This window comes from Crocodylus porosus, unplaced genomic scaffold (genome assembly GCF_001723895.1).
Source record: "Crocodylus porosus isolate Cpor-Errol unplaced genomic scaffold, CroPor_comp1, whole genome shotgun sequence".
NCBI classification, from domain to species: domain Eukaryota; kingdom Metazoa; phylum Chordata; order Crocodylia; family Crocodylidae; genus Crocodylus; species Crocodylus porosus.
In genome coordinates this window covers 99,224,206-99,243,383 of record NW_017728906.1, presented here as the reverse complement: position 1 = coordinate 99,243,383, position 19,178 = coordinate 99,224,206, and the positions used below count along the sequence as shown (strand labels likewise).

Here is a 19,178-nt window from a genome sequence, read left to right as displayed (position 1 = left end):
AATACTGAGAACAAGTTCTGGATATAAATCAAACATGTCTTTGCTGAAAAAGTGTTTTTTTATGACCTATTTGCCAAGGGCAGTTAAAAAAAAAAAAAAAAGAGTAACTAGAAATACCAAAGTTGAACATCCGATGAAATTATACTAATGAATGCGCACTTCTGTCTTGTTGTAGCTGATTTTTTTCAACATAGGCTGCAGGGGTTTACATTATTTTCAATGCTGTTTCCTTAGATTGTACTTGAATAAAGTGAAGGCTCTTCTGGACATCCTTCTACTCTAAGTATCTATCCAAAGTACCCTACGATGAGAGACCCTAAGAAGTGTGGAGGACCCCATTTAACTTCAGAATAATATAAAGAATATAAAATGGTAAAAGGAATGCAAAACTATTTCAAATGCAGTCTCCATTGATAAGACTCTAATTTAACAATGAAGCTGGTGTATGCTTCTAGAGTTCAAACTGGCTTGATAAAAAAAATGCTTTCATAGCTTTGATGTTGGATGAATGAGTGCAGTATACGCTCCCCACCCCCCGCCAGTCTTTTAAAGGGATCTCATGAATGTTTGTGTTATAGCTTATAGTTGAGAATACCATATCCTCAAAGAGTATTCAAGGAAGAGTATTCCAGCAAGAAAGCAATGGTCCACTCTCAACCTTTCCCCATAATTAAACTGATAATTAGGCAAGGCCATGGGAGGAAATGGATTTGCAAAATTTCATCATGGCTGTCAACATGTAACCTCACATATCTCTGTGTAGGGGAGAAAGATGGGTAATTTAAACACAGTGTTAAGCTGCCAAAAGATGAAGGACTTTCACAAAGAATAAGAAATAATCTGGGATGTCAGAGAAAACACTATTTCATGCTGTTAATACTTGTTGAAAGTTTGGTGTGAAGACGACAAACAAGGGAGCAAGTGCAGAATATTCCTAGAACACCTGCAGCTGTCCTTATATTTGATCTCCAACTGAAAAATGACACCTCCTATGATCTAAAATTCTGCCATTATATACATATTTCGTGAAGATAACAATGAAACTATTAATGAAATCAAAAATTCCACGAACATTCAGAGTTAGTAGTAGTAGTAGTAGTAGTAGTAGTAGTAGTAGTAGTAGTAGTCGTCGTCCTATAATAATGGAAAATAATGGAAATTTTTCCCTATCTTTAATATTACTGCAGGCGATAAGCATGAAAGCACCAACTAGATGTTTTGAGTTTTAAAGTGGAATGGCTAATCTGAGACTTCTGTGTTTATAAAATATTTGCCAAAAATCTTAATCTTCTCAGGCTTAGACAAAGCACTAGCATTTTCTAATGCCTAGGACTAAAAATAAACCTGTTTTAGGAGCACTTGCTACAAGTATTTGATATAACATCCTACTCTTGTACCAAGACAAAAAATTAATGGCAGTGTACTTTATTAGGCTCTAGATAAATGTTGATCTTAACAGGAAACAAAACAAAACAAAACAAAACAAAACAAAAAACAAAACACATGCGCACAATCCTGCAAACCTTTAAAAACTTAAAATTGCTCACAGGCATATGGGTTCTCAGGAAACTGAAATAAAACATATTGCTTATTGTACAAAACCAGTTTAGGATTTTTTAACCATTTTTTTCAGTGGCATAAAGGTACATATGAGCTTCTGAGATCCTACTTCAATGAGGTAGATGGCTAAATTTTTGTTGTCTACAGCAAAAGCAGAACAGGGCTCTTGGGACTGGATCCAATAACAGACTTAAATGCCTGCAAGTTGGATACTGTAATGGTCAACTTTTATTTGCTTGGCTGTCCAAACCTCACACTGGAAAGCAGGCTAATGACTAGACCATAGGCAGGGGTGGAATGAGAGACCTTTCCACACATCATATTGAAGTTGGACTGCCATGCAGCAAGGAGTGCAAGATTCAAAGGAGTGTAAGAAAAGGGCTAGCTAGTAACACACTAGTCTAGCCATTACCACACTCAGCTGACAGGGAAAGAGTTCCTGCTCTCTAGATTCCATCTGCTTTAAATCAAGGACAAATGATGAAAATTCATCAATAGTCCATAGAAAAGAACCCAGAACTCTCACGAACCACTAGGCTACAGACAGCCTCTTTCTGAGCTTGTACAAACTTTACATTAATTGCTGCAGGGTGGTCCAGTTTAAAAAAAAAGAGGTCCCTCCCACAGCACAGCCTACAGTCCCACTTCCTAGGTGAATCCTATATAACCAGTTATTAAAAAAAACAGGCATTGCACCACTGGTCCTGTCCTTGAATGAAAGTGGCCATGGCTTGTGTGTGTTAACACAGTGCTGTCAGACTATGTTACGCATACTCTGGGCACATCTACATGAGACACTACTGTGTAGTAGTAATGAGCTACTGTGTAGAAACAGCAGCGGGCATTAACCGTGACATGACACTACTGGGCAGTAGTAATGAGCTATTGCACAGTGGCATTTGAAAAACAACTGCAGCGATAGTACCACACAGTAATGCCGGTTACTGCAGTCATTTAGTAACAGCTGCACAGTCTACTACTTGTATAGATGTGACTTCTGATAACCAGGGAAGGCCACTCAGGTATTAAGGCATTACTCTATCCAATTTCATAAATGAAGTGGGGATTAAAAAGGAGCTAGGCACCAACCTACTCAAACACAAGGAGGGCCTGGGAGCATGTAGAGGTCAAAACTACAAGCACAGGGAACTTTTGGACCTTGAGAGAGGGGCTTGCTGAATTTAGAGTTAGGTAGCAATAGGTAGATACTGAACTGGGTTGTTTTTCTTGGAGAGACTGCAATTTTGGACATAGGTACCCAAAGTCTGCCTGAACCCCGTTTCAGGTGTTGAGTCCTACTTTGGATCTGGCCTTTGGTCACCAGCTGCCCCCACCAAAAACAAAACTCCTTAAAACATATATGAATTGTAATTGACCCCACCAGTGAAGGGTAACAGGTTTGCAACAAGAAGCTGACATTGAGCTTTGAGCACTATATTCCAGGAATATACAGGTTTCCCCTCACTTTATGCAGGTTGTATAGGTACAAATTTGCTCTTATGCGATGACCATTTTTATACCAATAATTCCCTACATGCAAGGTAAATTCACTCTTATGCTTTCTGTGTGGTGGAAATCCACAGTCTGTTGTTTTGTGCAGTGTGGATTGGTGCTCCTTGCTTGTTGGCTGTGACGTGTTTCTGTAGTTGCCATCTCCATTATGATAGTGTCCTGTGTTTGTGTGTACTGTCTGCTGTTGGAGATGTAGAAGTGGTAGAAATGAGTCTGGGGAATGGATCCCTATTTGTTACATTGTAAAGTGGGTTCCCTTTATGCAAATTCAAGTTATGCTGTACATGCGTGCCTGCAAAACGGTGCATAAAGCAAGGGAAACCTGGAGAAGGAGATCTTTAAAGATAAGAGAAGTTGCAAGTGAATAAGGAAGTCATGGTTTGAATTCAAAGAAAAGTATTATATGGATTTGCGTCACTGCATTTAAGAAACTGCATTTAAAGGAGAACTAGCTAATTCCTGGTTTGAGGATATTACATTCTTTTTTGATCATGTAAAATTAATTCTTAGCATAGCACCTGATTTGCCATGGAAGGCAACAAAATTATCCAGACCAAAGCAAACAAGGCTAATTCTATCTTCTAGTTTAAAATGCACAAGAAACTACTGGAAATCAGGTAAGTAAATGTTTGGTCTTTCATATTTATTTGATTTTAGAACTTCCAAGTCCTGTTTATTGTATGAAATGCATTAGCCATGAATACAGAGGCAGGGAATCAGTGAGTGAAACAAATCAGCAGACAAGAATAGTTCCTGGCTATAATTTTTATATAGTCCCCATGGAGAGGAAGTAATATTACATTTTAATATGTCTTCATTTGATTGTTATTACTCTGCCTCCCAGGAGACTAAACCACTGCATGGATCTTGGCTGTTTTCAGCCTATCAGGTTTTTAACATTGCTCTAATCAGATGGAGAATTAAGCTGCTGGATTTGTGCCTGTATATAGCTTTTCATTCACAAAGAGATTAAAAATGAAGGGAAAGTCACAAAAGTTAAGGTTCAGTCACTCTTAAAAATACATATTACAACATTAAAAACTTCATCACAATTACTTAAAGGAAAATGTTAGTGTACTGAAATTTTAAGCCTTTAGAGCTGCCACAGTTACTGACTACACTATGCTTTTGAGGCTGCAAAATAGACTGCATATTTGCCAAATTGCATATCCTGTCACACAGATTAACTAAAATTTGTAACCAATTTAATTCAGGGCTAGATTGTGACATTGTTTACACACCCACAGAGAGAACTCAGGCTCACACCCATTCCAACTATTCCTGTGCAAGCTATCTAGACTTTAGGCCTGGGAATACAGAAGTAAGCAAATGCTATGTACATGCTTCCTCCCCTGGAGGATTTGGGTGTAGAGTGGGTGTAACCATGACTCTTTCCCCACCAAGTGTCCCAGCCAGCATAGCTGACTCACTGCAGAGGTGGTGTAATTTGTTGATGGCATAGATTATTAGTAAAGAAAAAGTAACAAAGGAATTGTAGTTCAGGAGGCTGGTCTTTGAGGCATACTGCTCCCAGGACTAACCTCAAGGCAGGGAGTCTCCCCTCTTGCTCTCTACCGTTTCCTTTTCAGGGTAGTCTCTAATGCCATTACTTAGACATCAGAAATCAGGTCTCAAAAAAAGTAGTGAGCTGAAAACAAATAACTCTTTAAATCTGAGTGCTTATCCAGTTTTAACCTAATGCTGTTCTTAAAAAGAAGAGGAACAGAAAAGTTCAAGAGCAGCAGTAAAAATAAATCAATCTACAAAAGCTCTAGATTCAGTAAGAAGTTATTCTTAATCCAAAGCAGTATTTGATTTGATGTGTTTACAGGATTATGAAGCAAGTGTTTCTTTTTCTCCCTTCCTAAATAAAAGAAAATTCTTTTATCACTGAATCCTGTGTGTGTGTTCTAGCTACTTCTGGTTTATTCCAGGTCTTTTTAATGACTCAGTAAAGAATGAAATAAGTGATTCTTTTCAATAAATTATCAGGATTTAAAAAAGAGACAAGTTTGAGAACACCAAGATTCACATACTGAAAAAGCCACAGATCAAGCAGCAGTTATTTCTAGAATGGCCAGGAATGGAGAATGAGGCAACTGAGGAAATTATACAAGAAGTATTTTAATTAAAAAAAGAAACACTTTTTTTTATTCACCTAGCAGTGATGCCAGATCCTTATGAGTCTGAAACAACCTAAGAAAATCATTCAGATCTATTCAAGCATGTAGTTTAGCATGCACAAAATTTCCAGATAGTGTAAAAGCTATTTATTTCAGCTAGAAGAGGATGTTAGTTTGCTTTTTGGTATTAATTACAAACACTGCCATTCTGTCAGCATGTATTTAAAAAACTTCTACTGAACTGAGTCAGTTATTTGATGCTTTACACAGGGAATCGGCTTGCAAATTTTATCAAAGGAAGAGTCCCAAACTAAGTCTCAATTCTTGCAATTACTTACAGTAGCTCTTAATTTTAAGTGCATGAATAATCCCATTGAGTAAAGACAGCAGGTACATATGCCTGTTACTAAGGCTGAGATTTTCTGTGGTTTAATTCTGCAGGCTTGTGCTCTAAAATAGCCATAGTTTTTCTGTTGCACATATTGGGTCATAAGCAGGGATCCTCGTTTTCTCTGATACCCCCCCCACCTAAATTTAGGTTTAGAAAAAGTAACCCAGAATCCACATTTTTTCATGTGGAAAATGAAACACCACTAGTACTAGTGGTGTTTCATTTTAAAAAGTCATGGGAAAAAAAAGTGGATTCTAGGTTACTTTTTCTAAACTGAAAGGGGGGGGGGAAGGTGTTAAATTGGAGAAAACCAGGATCCATGGTGATAGGATTAATCCAATCTAACAAGATTAATCCAAAAATTAAAACACTCCAAGTTTACTTGGTTAATAAGAGGCTGGAACAATATACAAGACTGGAAGAGTTATGGTACAGATATACTGAAAAAATTCCAGCTGGTTAATTTTGCAAATTTTTAACATTTTGGCTTTGTTTTGCCTACTTGCTAGAAGTCTTAGCAAAATAAAAAGGGAGCACACACCACAGTAGGACTTTGTGAGAGCGCTACTCAGTGTAATTGGCACTCCAAAAAGGTCACCATTCTGTCAGCTTTACCTAGACGTTTTTTCACATTGGTGTAGAATTTGCTTCATCTTAAAACAAAAGCTTAGTGGGTGCTTATGAATATTCCCAAATTCAGCTTTTTCCATCATCCAGCTGTGAGTGAGACAAAACTTCCAAGTGGAAGGAAAAACAAACACCAAAACTTTTCTTCCTCCTTTTGCTCATGTCTTTATTGATTTATTTTTATTTCAAAAGAAAATAGTCACTTTAAATAGTAAACTTCTGTGTCTCAGGATTTGTGATATCCACCTGAAACAGGGGATGGTTTTTGCAGGGTGACACAGATAGCAACAATGTCTTCTCTATTGAGGCTTTAAAAAAAAAAAGCCCACACACAAAAAAAGATGCCTCTAGAGGGATCCTCTTGTCCCTGGTGAAGGAAGTATAACCCTACAGTGAAACCGTACAAAGCACTGGTAAAGTTACATACCTCTGTACCATGTTCAAACATGATGATTCAACTTGTGTTAATTAGATGGGGCCATCAACATGGGGGAGGGGGATTGGTTTAAATGCTCTACTTTATAGACAAATGTTTATAAAAAGGACATTATTAGTTGGTATTTATATTATTAAAAAAACAGCACATGATCAGGACAAGTCAGTACCTTATACAGATCTGCATTAGTGGCTATAGAAAGCTATAAACCAGATACAACAGTAAACAAATTTGAATAATCTGTTTTCCATATCTCAGATTCTCCCATGAAGAGACTGCTTCCCAAAAAGGACATAAGGGAAAATGTTACAGTCCAATTTTGCATCTTTACTAATGTTAGGAAGTCCCTTGTAATTCCATTGATTCCCATGGGATGTGGTATCAACCAACATGAGTAAGGGTGGCAAGAGTCAAGCCATTATTATTTAACGTATACTTTTCTCTTTTAAGAAAACTGGCCCTATGAGGAGAGGCTACGGGACCTGAACCTATTCAACCTCCACAAGAGAAGGCTGAGGGGGATCTAGTGGCCTGTTACAAACTAGTCAGAGGAGACCAGCAGGCATTGCGGGGGGAGTCCCTGTTACCCCGAGCACTGCCAGGAGTGACCAGGAATAATGGTCACAAGCTGGCAGAGGGTAGGTTTAGGCTAGATATCAGGAGGCGCTACTTCATGGTCAGGGTGGCTAGGATCTGGAACCAAGTTCAAAGCGAAGTGGTGCTGGCTCCTACCCTGGAGGTCTTTAAGAGGAGGTTAGATGAACACCTTGCTGGGGCTATTTGACCCCAGTACTCTTTCCTGCCATGGCAGGGGGTCAGACTTGATGATCTGCTAGGGTCCCTTCTGACCCAAAGAACTATGGAACTATGAAAAAAAGGTCACATTGAGCACAGCTGAATCAGGAGGTATCAAAAAAAGTTGCTGCTGCCTGTTATTCCAAGAAGAAAGGCAACACCACTTTCATCTCGGGATTAGGTAATACCATTGGTGAAATGCAGAAAAAAACTTTGCTACAATTATCTGACATGGAAGGCCATGGCACCCAAAAAAAGAACTACTTGTTTCACTGCTGCCTTCAAGTCTCCCCTTTTAAAATAATTTAAGTAGTACAGACACTATTAAAACTCTGGTGAACATCTTTATCGGAAATCATGTTTTGAGCAGTAAAAATCACAAGAGTTAGCATTTTTCAGCATTATTTAAGTTATATACATTTCTCAACAAAAATACCCTGGAAAACGTCTTATTGACATATAAAGATATGCTGCAGCTATCACTAGCATACACAGTTGTCTGTAGTTCACATAATTTGTTTGTGTTTGAGAATACTGTACAGTTAGTTCACCAGATGTAAGCCTGCTAATTATGATGCATTAAGTTTATCATTTTTCCCCTAAATAGATTACTGCATAGTTAACTTCACCACATTCTACACCGTGTTTTGTTTTTTACAAAAAAACCCTACTACTGGCAAAAGCCCCACATGGAAGAAAGAAATACCTCCCTACTACCACAATGAGCTTTGCTTAACAGTTCAGCTGAATAGAACTAATAGAATTAGTTAGCATTCAAGTTACACTGATTGTCCCTAATGACAAGCAGGCTTGTTGGAAAGTAGAGCTTTAATATTATATGGGAAAATGTTTTCTGAATCACGCAAACAACCTCTTCATTTAACAGTCTGTATATGCCTTTAAAAATCTCTGGTTTGGGATTGAAGCTCCTGGATGAGAAAGGGTTATAGTAAAAAGTTCATAAAAAACAACAAGCCTCTTGCTCGTTCTACTGTCACTAATTGCATGCAATGATATTAATGACCCAGTAATTGCTATACGAGTAGCACTGAAGTGGAAAACATCATTTTGAAGCAGAGTTCATCTCTAGGTGGTAGGACTTCACCAGTGACTTAGTTAATGCCTAGTGACAGTTTAGAATATAACACTATAGATGGGAAAATGTGCCACTCTCATGGTTATAATAGTTTAGATGGACATGACGTTATTTGCTTTGACCGCATAGAGTCCAGCAGTAACCCCAATAAAGTGCCACAGTCAGAGTTTGCCCTACAGATGAACCTCATTTCTTTCAGGGGAGATGCTCTATACTATAACAATCTAGAGCAATTTTCCACATGTTTGCTTCAATAAAAGAATACCTTCATCTCCTGCTTTTACATCAGGTACAACAAAAGTGCGTTTTATTGCAAAACACAAAGAGGTATTTACGTCAACTAACTATCCCCTCAGCAACGCAGTTTAGCACCTTGGTACTTAGATCAGTTATGACACTATTGGATAACTTGCACCTTGCAAAGCTGATCAGAATTTAAGCACTGTTTTGATTGTTGTATGCATGTTTGCATCAGATACTGTAAGCAGTCTATGTATAGATTATGGCTCAAATTTTCAAACTTGGATGCAGTACTTAAAGAAAAACAAATCTAACTTTCAAAGACATTGAGAAGACTTTCCATCCATTGACTTTTTACTACTTAGAAAGCAGAACAATTACATATTGTACTATATCTGATTTTAGTACCAACAGCTTAGTTCTGAAAAATCCAGGTTCGAAAGTTTTTGCTCGTACATGCTTGTAACAGGACTGGAGGATAAATATTTTGACTAAGTATATTAATCAAATGTTTTACACACACTTCAAAAAACAAAAAAAAACCCAAAAAACCACTCCATCTTCAAACTTCATATTTGTTTATCATCACAGATCAGTTAGATCCTGTAATCAGTTGCCAGGGAGGACAGAACAAGTGATGTCAGTGTGTACTACTGCATGAAAACAAGTGTCATTGCTACGCTGTGACTTCTTTTTAGCATACTTGCTATGAAGAGTTCCGAATTCTGGGTTTCCCTTCCAGCTGCTAAAACATTACAGGCATATAAAAGATGAATATTTTACTACACTTTTATTTGCTTGTGGGGTCCTCATCTAATGTATAGAAAACAGATTATTCAACTAACTATTAAAAGGTCTGGCCATGGGGTTTTTGTTTGCTTGTTTTGTGTTTAGGTTTTTTACTAGGATTCTGCCTTGTTAAAACAAAAGATTTGTCTCTAAAGAATCAGAGGCACCAATTAAAGTTAAAACCTGTTCCTCCTACAAAACTACTTAAACCGATTCATTTGGACTGAAAAAGGCACCCATCAGGGATACAGTTCATAGCAGAGATCAGAGATCAAACTCTGCATCCAAATGTTAAAAAAAAAAAACCCCCAAGAAGAGTAGATCGCAAAAGTTCACAAAATTTTAACCAAGTTTTTCAGTCCTTCAACTTTATTTGTGGAATTCTACGACTAAATACATTAGTCAACACTTTACATTCCGGGGAAAAAACAAAAAAACAAAACAAAACAAAAACAAAAAACAAAAAACCCCCCACATTTCGGATCCGAGGGCAGAAAGATTTCAGGACAGAAAGACAAATAAAGCATCTGAAACCTAATGCTAATAATAGCCTTTAGAAATACTATGCAAGTTTAATTCAACAAAAGCCCTGAGAATTGCATAAGTATTTATAAACATACTTTTATGCAGTTCTTTTTATTGTATAAAAACTGCTTATCCCATAGTCAGATAACTATGCACCAACATACGTGCATTATATACATGTGTAAATGTGTTTCTGGTATGTTAATATATAGTTCCAGCTTCCAATTTACATATGCTCTGCCTTAAACTTACTCTCATGCCTTAGAACTCAAATCCTGTTGATTTTAATAAGTTACACCCTGCAGCAAGAAAAACAGCTGCAAGGACCTGATCTTGCAAAGACTTGTGGTGATACACTTGCACCCCATGCGTTTGAGTAGTCCTGCTGAAGTCAATAGGACTTCTCAGATATGTAAAATTAAGTATGCACATAATTCTGTGTGTGATCAGGGCTATAGTTGAAATATTTAAAAAACAAGCAATTTTCTCAATGTTAATATTTGTGATAAATTTTCTTCCCCTAAACATTTATCTATATCTGTATCTATATCTATTTGTTTGCCCTTGCTCACGTGCATTTGTAATACTATTAAATCATTTTAGTGATCTAAAAAAACTGAAGTAAATAGTGGCTGAAAATATTAAATTATTTCCAATGAAATATTAAAATCTGTTTCATTCTAAGTAATTCCTAAATAATTCCTTTTTCCATTTCTCTGTAATCATTCTTCATTTCCTGTCTACTTCCATATCCATCCTGAATTTAATGTTTTAGCTTTTTTTTTTTTTTTTTTTTGCTCACCATCTCCTATCCTGTTAACAATCAGAGCAATCTTGTTCTTTCATTTGCTGCCTTTGGGAATAGAGAAGTGGTACTTACAGATTTCCTACTGCAGTCCCTCTGTCTAGCTTTAAATGAGATAAACTGTCAGTATTGCCTAGGTAATGGCACTAAATATGAACAAAGAACAACAATCTAAAATAGCCTTATTCTCTTACAAGCCCTGTGTGGTCTGGGACAAAAATCCCAATGGACCATGACTCCATTAATCCTGCAGGTCTTACACTGTTAGGAATTTGAAGCTATGCAGACACTGATTTTTCCTCCTCCAATAATATTATTTGTATGAGTTATATTTGTGTTTAATTGAGCAAGAGTCAAGTGGTATTGCTGATGTATTCCCTAAAAAACTTTCCACTAAGTCAAAGACTGATATTTACATATCATTTTACACCAAGAAGAGAGTTAAAGGTAATTTATCTACCCATAAAAGTTTCTGAGAAAGAGGCGGCAGAGGAAGGGAGAGAGGAACTATATCTCATGTATGGTCCATGTCAAGCTAGCTTTTAAAACACAAGGCTGACTACTGGAAAAATGCAAATTATATTAAATTGCTGCAAACGTATGATTTAACAACTATGAATAATGCCTTTGTGAAATAGGAATGAATTGAACGTCTGATACAAGCTTTTTTGCAGCTTTAGGCCAGTTCAAAAATTAAACCAAAAATATTTTACAGCTCTTTTGGAGAGTTCAAAATACTTGTGCAAATTGGTTGGTATGTTCCAGAGAATTACACTGTAAGGAGGTGAATGTTTAACCTACTTGATTAGCTAAAGTTTGATAAAAATAGGGTTTTTTTTTTAGAATACCAAAATAAAATTCATGCAAATCTATTGGGCCATAACTGAAAGATTTACTCCTTCCAAGTGGGCCACATTTCAGGGCACAATCTGTATCGTCTTTTAATGTGTTCTGTCCAAGACAGTTATTGCTTTAATTGTAACCAAATGACAAGCTGGTAACAAAAGCTTTATGATTTTTTTTAATCCACTTAATGCTAAAGATTCAAAAATGATCACTTAGATCGCAAAAGCCACTATATCATATCATTTAGTGCTAGCACCACTAGCCTGTCCAACCTTTTAGATCAACTAGGGATTAAAGATATTTTTTAAATTTAAGCCAGAGGCCAATTATATAAGTAGGTCACTTGAAAAAAAAAAATTGACAAAAAACATTTAAGGAAAGCTGCATATTCCATTTTGCCTGTGTCAAAGCAAATGATCATCTAACAGTAAGCTGAGCTAATGAGGTCGCAGACAGACTAAGGGATTCAGTGGAAACTTTCATGGGGTCATTCTGTAACCATTCCCCAGGTCTCAAGCATTTTCAATAGTGCAAAACTATTCTTCTTCCCAGCTTTTAAGATGAATTAGTTATATGCAACATGGCTGTCAATCAGGAATCCTGGTTTTCTCTGACAATAAACACTCCAATTTTCCAATTAAAAATCCTAAATCCATGTTTTTCCGTGATTAAAATGAAACCCTGCTATATAGAGATATATCTATTTTTTTTTTTTAAAGTAATCAGAAAATTGGTGGGGGAGGTTTATCAGAGAAAACCAGGATCCCTGTATTATATACCTTTATATTCAAATTTTTAGACTATAGAGCATATCTTTCTCTTTACATTATGCAACAAAAGAGATGAGAAGAATGAGAGCTTTCTCTGCCAGAGAAGTGATTTGGGGGGGGGGGGGGGGGGAGGGGAGGAGAGAAAAGACACTTCCCTTCTTCATCCTGTAGAGCACATTTTCTCCACAAGCTCAGTACTGTGCTTTGCAGTTTTGTTGAGGGTAGTGGATAAGGCTGAAGGGGAAAAAGGTCAGAGTAGGAGAAAGGCTACTGAATGAAATCCTAGCTCTACTGAGGTCACCGAGTCTCTCTTGATCCTTTTAAAAGACTTCCTCAAATACAATGGCTTATCATATTATGCTCTTTTGCTCCATATTAATAAATCTGCCCTGCTGGGGAAAGGATGATCCTGATAGAAGTACCAGTGCCTGAAAACTGTGGCTTGCAAGTGATCCAACTTTAAAGGAGATTTCTGCGATTTGGGGACATCCACAAGATGCCCCAACAAATCCACACTTCACAAGAAAATACATGTTGAGATGATTTAGTGCCAACTGGACGGCCTCAAATTTACAGTTTCCTGCCTAACTTTGTCCTTCCCATTGACGTTTGCATAGGAGCAAATGACTCAGTGTGCGCATTCAATTAAAAGTTTCTTTAGGGAATTATGGCTTGCTGGCTAAATGGCTGCATATAAAATGTAACATGAACATCTCGGATTCCATTTGACCATATCCAACTCTGCTGAAGAGAAGTCAGGTAGCTACAGGAAACTTGTTCCATTAATTTCCAAGGAACCAAAAACTGATGAGAATAAAACAGGCAAGAGCAAGGACATTATTCTCTTACATAGCGTGCACAATCCTATGCACTGTCCTTTTTCCAAATACCAATACTGGCACCATTCAGTGTTTGGACTAGATGCTGATGCTCTTACACTGATTAGTATCTTATTCTACCTGTAGCCTGATACAGATGTTTTAAATTGCAGTTAGTCCAATGAACACCCGAATGTCAAAAGAGGTACTCAAGGCCTTTTTTTTTTTTTTTAAAAAAAAAAAAAGAATCCTTTGTTTTGTAAACACAATTTTGCCACATCTAGTACAAAGGTATTATACACCTTCTACTATGTCCTTCAGCCTCTCCAATGTTAGCAGCCTGACATAATAGCTACATTTGAACTCTATCTACCAAGCCACTGTGAACTCTCAACAGCCACTGTTCTCAGTAAACTGCTCCAAAGATCATGGCATATGACTAAAATGCTTCCAAGCCAGAATCACACATGGGAACTTACTGTCATGTTCATGTTAAAAAAAAGAAGAAAATGAAAGTGTCAGCAAAACAACTTTGTATTTCATTCAACAGAAGGTCCAGTGCTGCCTTCTTTAGGTATATAGCCCTGTTAAAACAGCAGGACTGGGGATCTGGATTTCATGCGAATAATTCATGCGCCAATTTGTATGTACAAGCAACGTGCACTACATTATTTACCAAAATGACAGCAAATGCCTTTATTATTAGAAATTTCTCCCATTAGGGCTGCACACATTATATGCTTTCCAGACAGGAATTGCCAAATTCTGTCTGGATCTGGCAACTCTTAGTTGTTGTCCAAATGTCCCTGGACTTCTCTTGAGCTGTACTTCCTCTACTGACACCTTATCCCGGACTGGGATGGAGTTGCGGGTGAGCCACTGGCTTCTAGTACCAGATACTACTGCTTGTCATGAGCTGCCATTGTGGGGGGGTTGGGATTGGCAATATTATAATTCACCATAATACAACTGGTTCTTGAGTTCTTGGCCCTGTAATACAACCCCTCCAAGCAGGAAACAAGAACTGTAGAACAGAAGTCAGTTCAGCAGGATTTCAAAGACAGATCCTACTTTTGTTCTAAGTTCCACCTGAATCTGCACCTACAGCGGTGTAAGTCAGGAGCAGCTACAGCTATAGTTATGTAGAGCTGCACTGACAAACCTGGTATCAATGAGACACAAGGTCAGGCTCACTGTCTTTCTTTTGGATCACTGAAGGGAGGATTCTTAAAATTTTCTGAATTATGGAACTTGCCAGGTCCCACTGCTTCAGCTGGGCATATTCAGCATGTCTGAAAAAATAAATCAAGCTTAAGGGCACAGCCAGCATAATACCAACTTGGTCTTTTGTCAATACCACAGTAAGCAGTACTCACGGCAGACACAGAGGCAGTAAAGCAATACTGCAGGTCGAGTGACTCCTAAGGTGCAAGTCTAAAGGCTGAGCAGGTTCTGCTACCCAAAGAATGTAATAATCCTCCAGGAAATGCAGCATCTATTAAGTCCCATTGCTTATAATTAAATAATTATAAAAAATAAAGCGAGTCTTTCCCAATAATTCTCTGGGGAAAATCTGACACATGACTGAACTGACAGTCTGTCAGGAAGTTCCACTTGTGTCCATAATTCTCAAGCCATAATAATAATAGTGCCATTTATTCTACTACAGGTGATCGATCTGCTGTGGCTTTTTGTCAAAGCAGCACTAAATAACTGAAATATTTCATCTTTAGACTTGGCTACTTGAGCACACAGGCATTTTAATTTGGATTACTGGCAACTGTATCAGTGCCCGATTCTGTAATTTACTGAGATGAAATTCACTGGCTTTCAGGGAAAGTTTTGCCTAAGTTAAGCATGACAGGAGTAGGCTTATACCTACACTGACTCCATGGTGGAAGATATTATCTAGCTAATATTTTAGACAGAGCAGTTTCAAAGTCACCCATATTTGCCATTTTATCCTTTTTGAGATTTATGCTTTTGTGATACAGATATATTACACTAAATTGTTACATGTTTGAGTGATCTTAGCACATATTGTATATTACAAGAGACCGTCCATAAATATATGTAAATGGCAAGTAGATTTAATATTATTACTTGATGTTAACATGACTCAATTTTCTTGCTTTTGTATGTTTAGATGTTTTGCATTTATTTTAGATTAGATTAAATAAATATGAAGAACAGTAAAAATCCACAAAAAAAAAACTTCTCAGGGATCCCGTTTTTAAAAAGAAACTGGAAACAAGATAGAAGGAAGCAAGATGCATTAGCTGCAGGAAACATAACACTAACTCCTACACTCCTGCTTAATCCTCCAAAGATGGAATGTCTCCAAGGCTTTGATTGATTAAGATATTCTAGCCTAAATATTACAGGGCCAAATACTCAGCTAGTGTATACTGAAAGTCAGTTGAGCTTTCTGATTTTATATCAGCTAAGGATATAGGGTCAATCTTTATTAAGATTTGTCTGGGACCAGATACAGATAGTTTTACTCAATTAGAAGTATATGAATTGACAAGCAGCTCCACTGACCTCAGCGAAATCTCTCATGTTCTGAAATTCTCTTCAGCATGAGCAAGGGTATCACAACCTGGCCTTAACAGATATCCAAAGCAGGTTGGAGAAGCCCCTTTCAAGCATAACTGTACAATCTATATTGGTTCTGTATAAGCATGAGGAAGAGACGGAAGATCCTACAGATGTCACACACATGATGAAAACAAGCAACCAAGAAAATATTTTAAACAAATGCAAAAGAAATACAAAATCATTTGACTTCTTATGGGTATAGATCACATGTACATAAAAAGGAAAAAAAAAAAATAAACAAATGTTGTTTTTCACTTACATATGATGTAATAATCTTTCTTTCTCTGAAATTCCAGGCCCCACAGATTAGGGCTGAACTCCTGAAACTTGATGGTAAATTTAACATCTTGATCTGGCTTGGCACAGTTGAGTAGAGGCGTGTTGTCCTTTTTAATAGTGCAGCTATCTGCTTGGTCTTTATCAACCATGTAGACCTTATAATACTCATACTGGCCAACAGTTTTAGAGTCCAGCTTTGGACATATAATATCCAGTTTGTCTCCTATCTGTGGATATAGTACCAGTCCTTGTCCAGGAAGGAATCTAAAAGAACCAGGAGAAAAGGGGAAACATGAGACAATAGATAAAAACAGAGATTCAGAAAAATGGCAATTGCAATGGGCAGAAAGGAACAAATATAGTATCCAAAGCAAAATGATACAGTGAATAAACTGTCTTAATAGTCTATGCCTGACAAAATTTGAAAGTAACAGTAAAATTTGATTTTGGAAAATTAGAGCCAGATTGGTTCCAACTGGGTTTTTATAAGCAGTATCCACATTCAGGGATTCATGAAGGCACGATCTTGTTTCCCAAAGCTTCCTCATACAGTTAGGCAACATCAACTGCCAGTGCAAATAGAAAGGCTCATGACCTTGCTTCTCTACTCTGTTTAAATGTCCCTAACCTTGTGTTTAGGAGCAAGATTTCTTTTACATCCTGAGCACCAATGCAAGGCAGAGGATAATTTAGTCTTAGGATTTATTAACATATTAATTATTAGTGTTTAAATTAAGGTAGTCCCTAGGAAACTCTGGCAGTGGACCAGGAATCCACTGCATCAGTTGCTGTACAAACTGAGAACAAAAAAAAAAAAAAAGGCAGTTTTTCTACCAAAGAGCTCATATTCTACTGCTAACACTGAGCCCCCCCACCAAAAACACAGAACAGTGATTGGCTTTACTATAATGACTTCTCCCTCCTCAGCACCACCCTGTCAATATGGTTTTTCATAATTTAACAAGAAGTTTATTTTTGTATTGCAAGTCAAAGCTCCACCTTTTTCTTTAAAGGGCACTTCTGGCAGTACTGATGAAACACTCGTACACATTTCAGAGAACCACAACAGTACTGGCACTCTGTTTTTTGTCCTGCCATTAGACATTTGCTATTGGCATTAACTAATAGACAAGTTTCATCCAGAACGTTTCAAATCGCTTATTATAATTAGTCCCTCATCAATCAAAAAAATGCAACAGAAAGGTTTTTAGAAACCCATAAAGGAAAACTAAAAAAATAATTAGTTGTAATATTGATTCAGCCATCAAACGAAGAGTCCAATTCTTGCAAGGACAAAAGCTGGAGCACTTCTTTGCTAACCTTTTTTCTTAAGATGTATTTGCTCCAATTAATGCCTAGAAGCAGGCCTTTAAAACTAGAGCTACTGATACAATATCCTCTATTGCCTACAGCTAAAAGCCTCCCTTTCCTTTTTCTCCTGCCTGCCAGCCCTACTGCAGAAAGATATTTCTTAATGGAGAATTGCTCTGAAAACCTGAAACAATGGCTTCCTAATGAACATCCTTATCCAAGTGCTAACATTAAACACCACACTTAGAAAAATCCAGCTCATTCACAGGCAGTCATCCTGCAGACTCATTAAAATATTAAAGACCAAGAACAAAGCTGTAAACCTAGAATACCCCATCCTTTTACTTAAAGGCGGCCACCAGCTAGCCGTATTATTGGATCAAAACTTACTAACTAAAAAAAAAAAAGTGACGCCCCAAATTTCAAACCTGTAATTTGCAATTGCCTGGTCTTACACAACGTGAGTTTATGATTTGTACCTAATGAGTGGGATTATATTCCCTCACAAAGCCTGTGTAAGATTTATATTTGTTGTGAAGCAGCATGTAGCAGGACAAAGAAATGTAATTACAGATTTAGGGGAAAAACAATGCAGTGTTATGGCAAGAAAAGTGCATGTTGATGTATAATTCACTGTGCTCCTCTCTTGTGCAGTTTAATTTCAGCATTACAAAAGCTGAGCTTAGTCATTCTGCCTAGGCAAGCCATGCAATAAGGACACTGTGGAGCTGCACTGCCTCCCCAAGCTTGAAGGCATGAAGGGAAAAAAACCCAAACAGATGGTACAACACCTTTGGCGGGGGGGGGAGGAGAGAATGACTGCACAGACTCCTTCAGCAGAACTGCCCTACCTCCTCCTCGCCTCTGGAGTAGCCAGCATCTATAGGCACACTAACAGAGTGGCTAACCTCTGCACAGGAAAAAGGGAAGGAGTAGTGATAGGAGGTGGTATTGATACCATCCTACCACAGAGGCTGGCTAAACTTTCGGCAGGGGGTGAAAATTAATTCTCTCCCCTGCTCGTGTACCAGGACAGAGGCCTGATTCCAGTCCTGACTTCCACTGCAGTTAATGGGAATCCTTAATCTGCAAGCCTGTGTGTGTGACTGGGCCCCCTTAAGAAACCAGTTTGAGTTAGCATGTAGCCTGGGCACAGATGCAGTATTTAGCAACTTAGAAGCAGGCCCGCTTATCATTCATCATTATGCTATGACTTAAACCTCTATGAAATATGAAACCAAAGGCTTCTTGAAGACTATCCTAAATTTATCATGTAGTGGGGGAGAAGTAGAACCAACAGGACGGGGGAGTGCAAACAGGCAGAACAGAGCCCACGGTCAATATTTCCATTTAGAAATGGCTATAATATGGGAAACATTTATTCTTATTACTGAAAATAAATAGCTTAGACTAGAGCAGAATACAATAGACCTGTGGTGCTCAACCTTTTCAGCCAGCAGGCTGAATGGGCAGTGCCCAGGCTGTCTGTGGGCTGGGTTGCAATCTAGCATGGGATGGCTGTAGCAGGCACTCACCTGGCTGCAGAGAAGGGAGCAAGGGGCATCCTGGCTCCAACCTGGACCCACGGAGAGGGAAGGAGGGAGCATGGCCCAGACCCAACGGGGAGAGGGGCCATGCATCCAGCCACAGTGGC

At 37.9% G+C, this 19,178-nt stretch overlaps 1 protein-coding gene across 1 annotated transcript in view; it reads right to left on the bottom strand.

Annotated features, from left to right (window-relative positions):
- EFNB2 (ephrin B2) overlaps nt 1-19,178 on the bottom strand; it is a 49,076-nt gene that overhangs the window by 8,298 nt on the left and 21,600 nt on the right. The window contains exon 2 of the mRNA XM_019529677.1: nt 16,194-16,477. Coding sequence (XP_019385222.1) covers nt 16,194-16,477 — 284 coding nt within the window. The remainder of the gene's footprint in view (nt 1-16,193; nt 16,478-19,178) is intronic.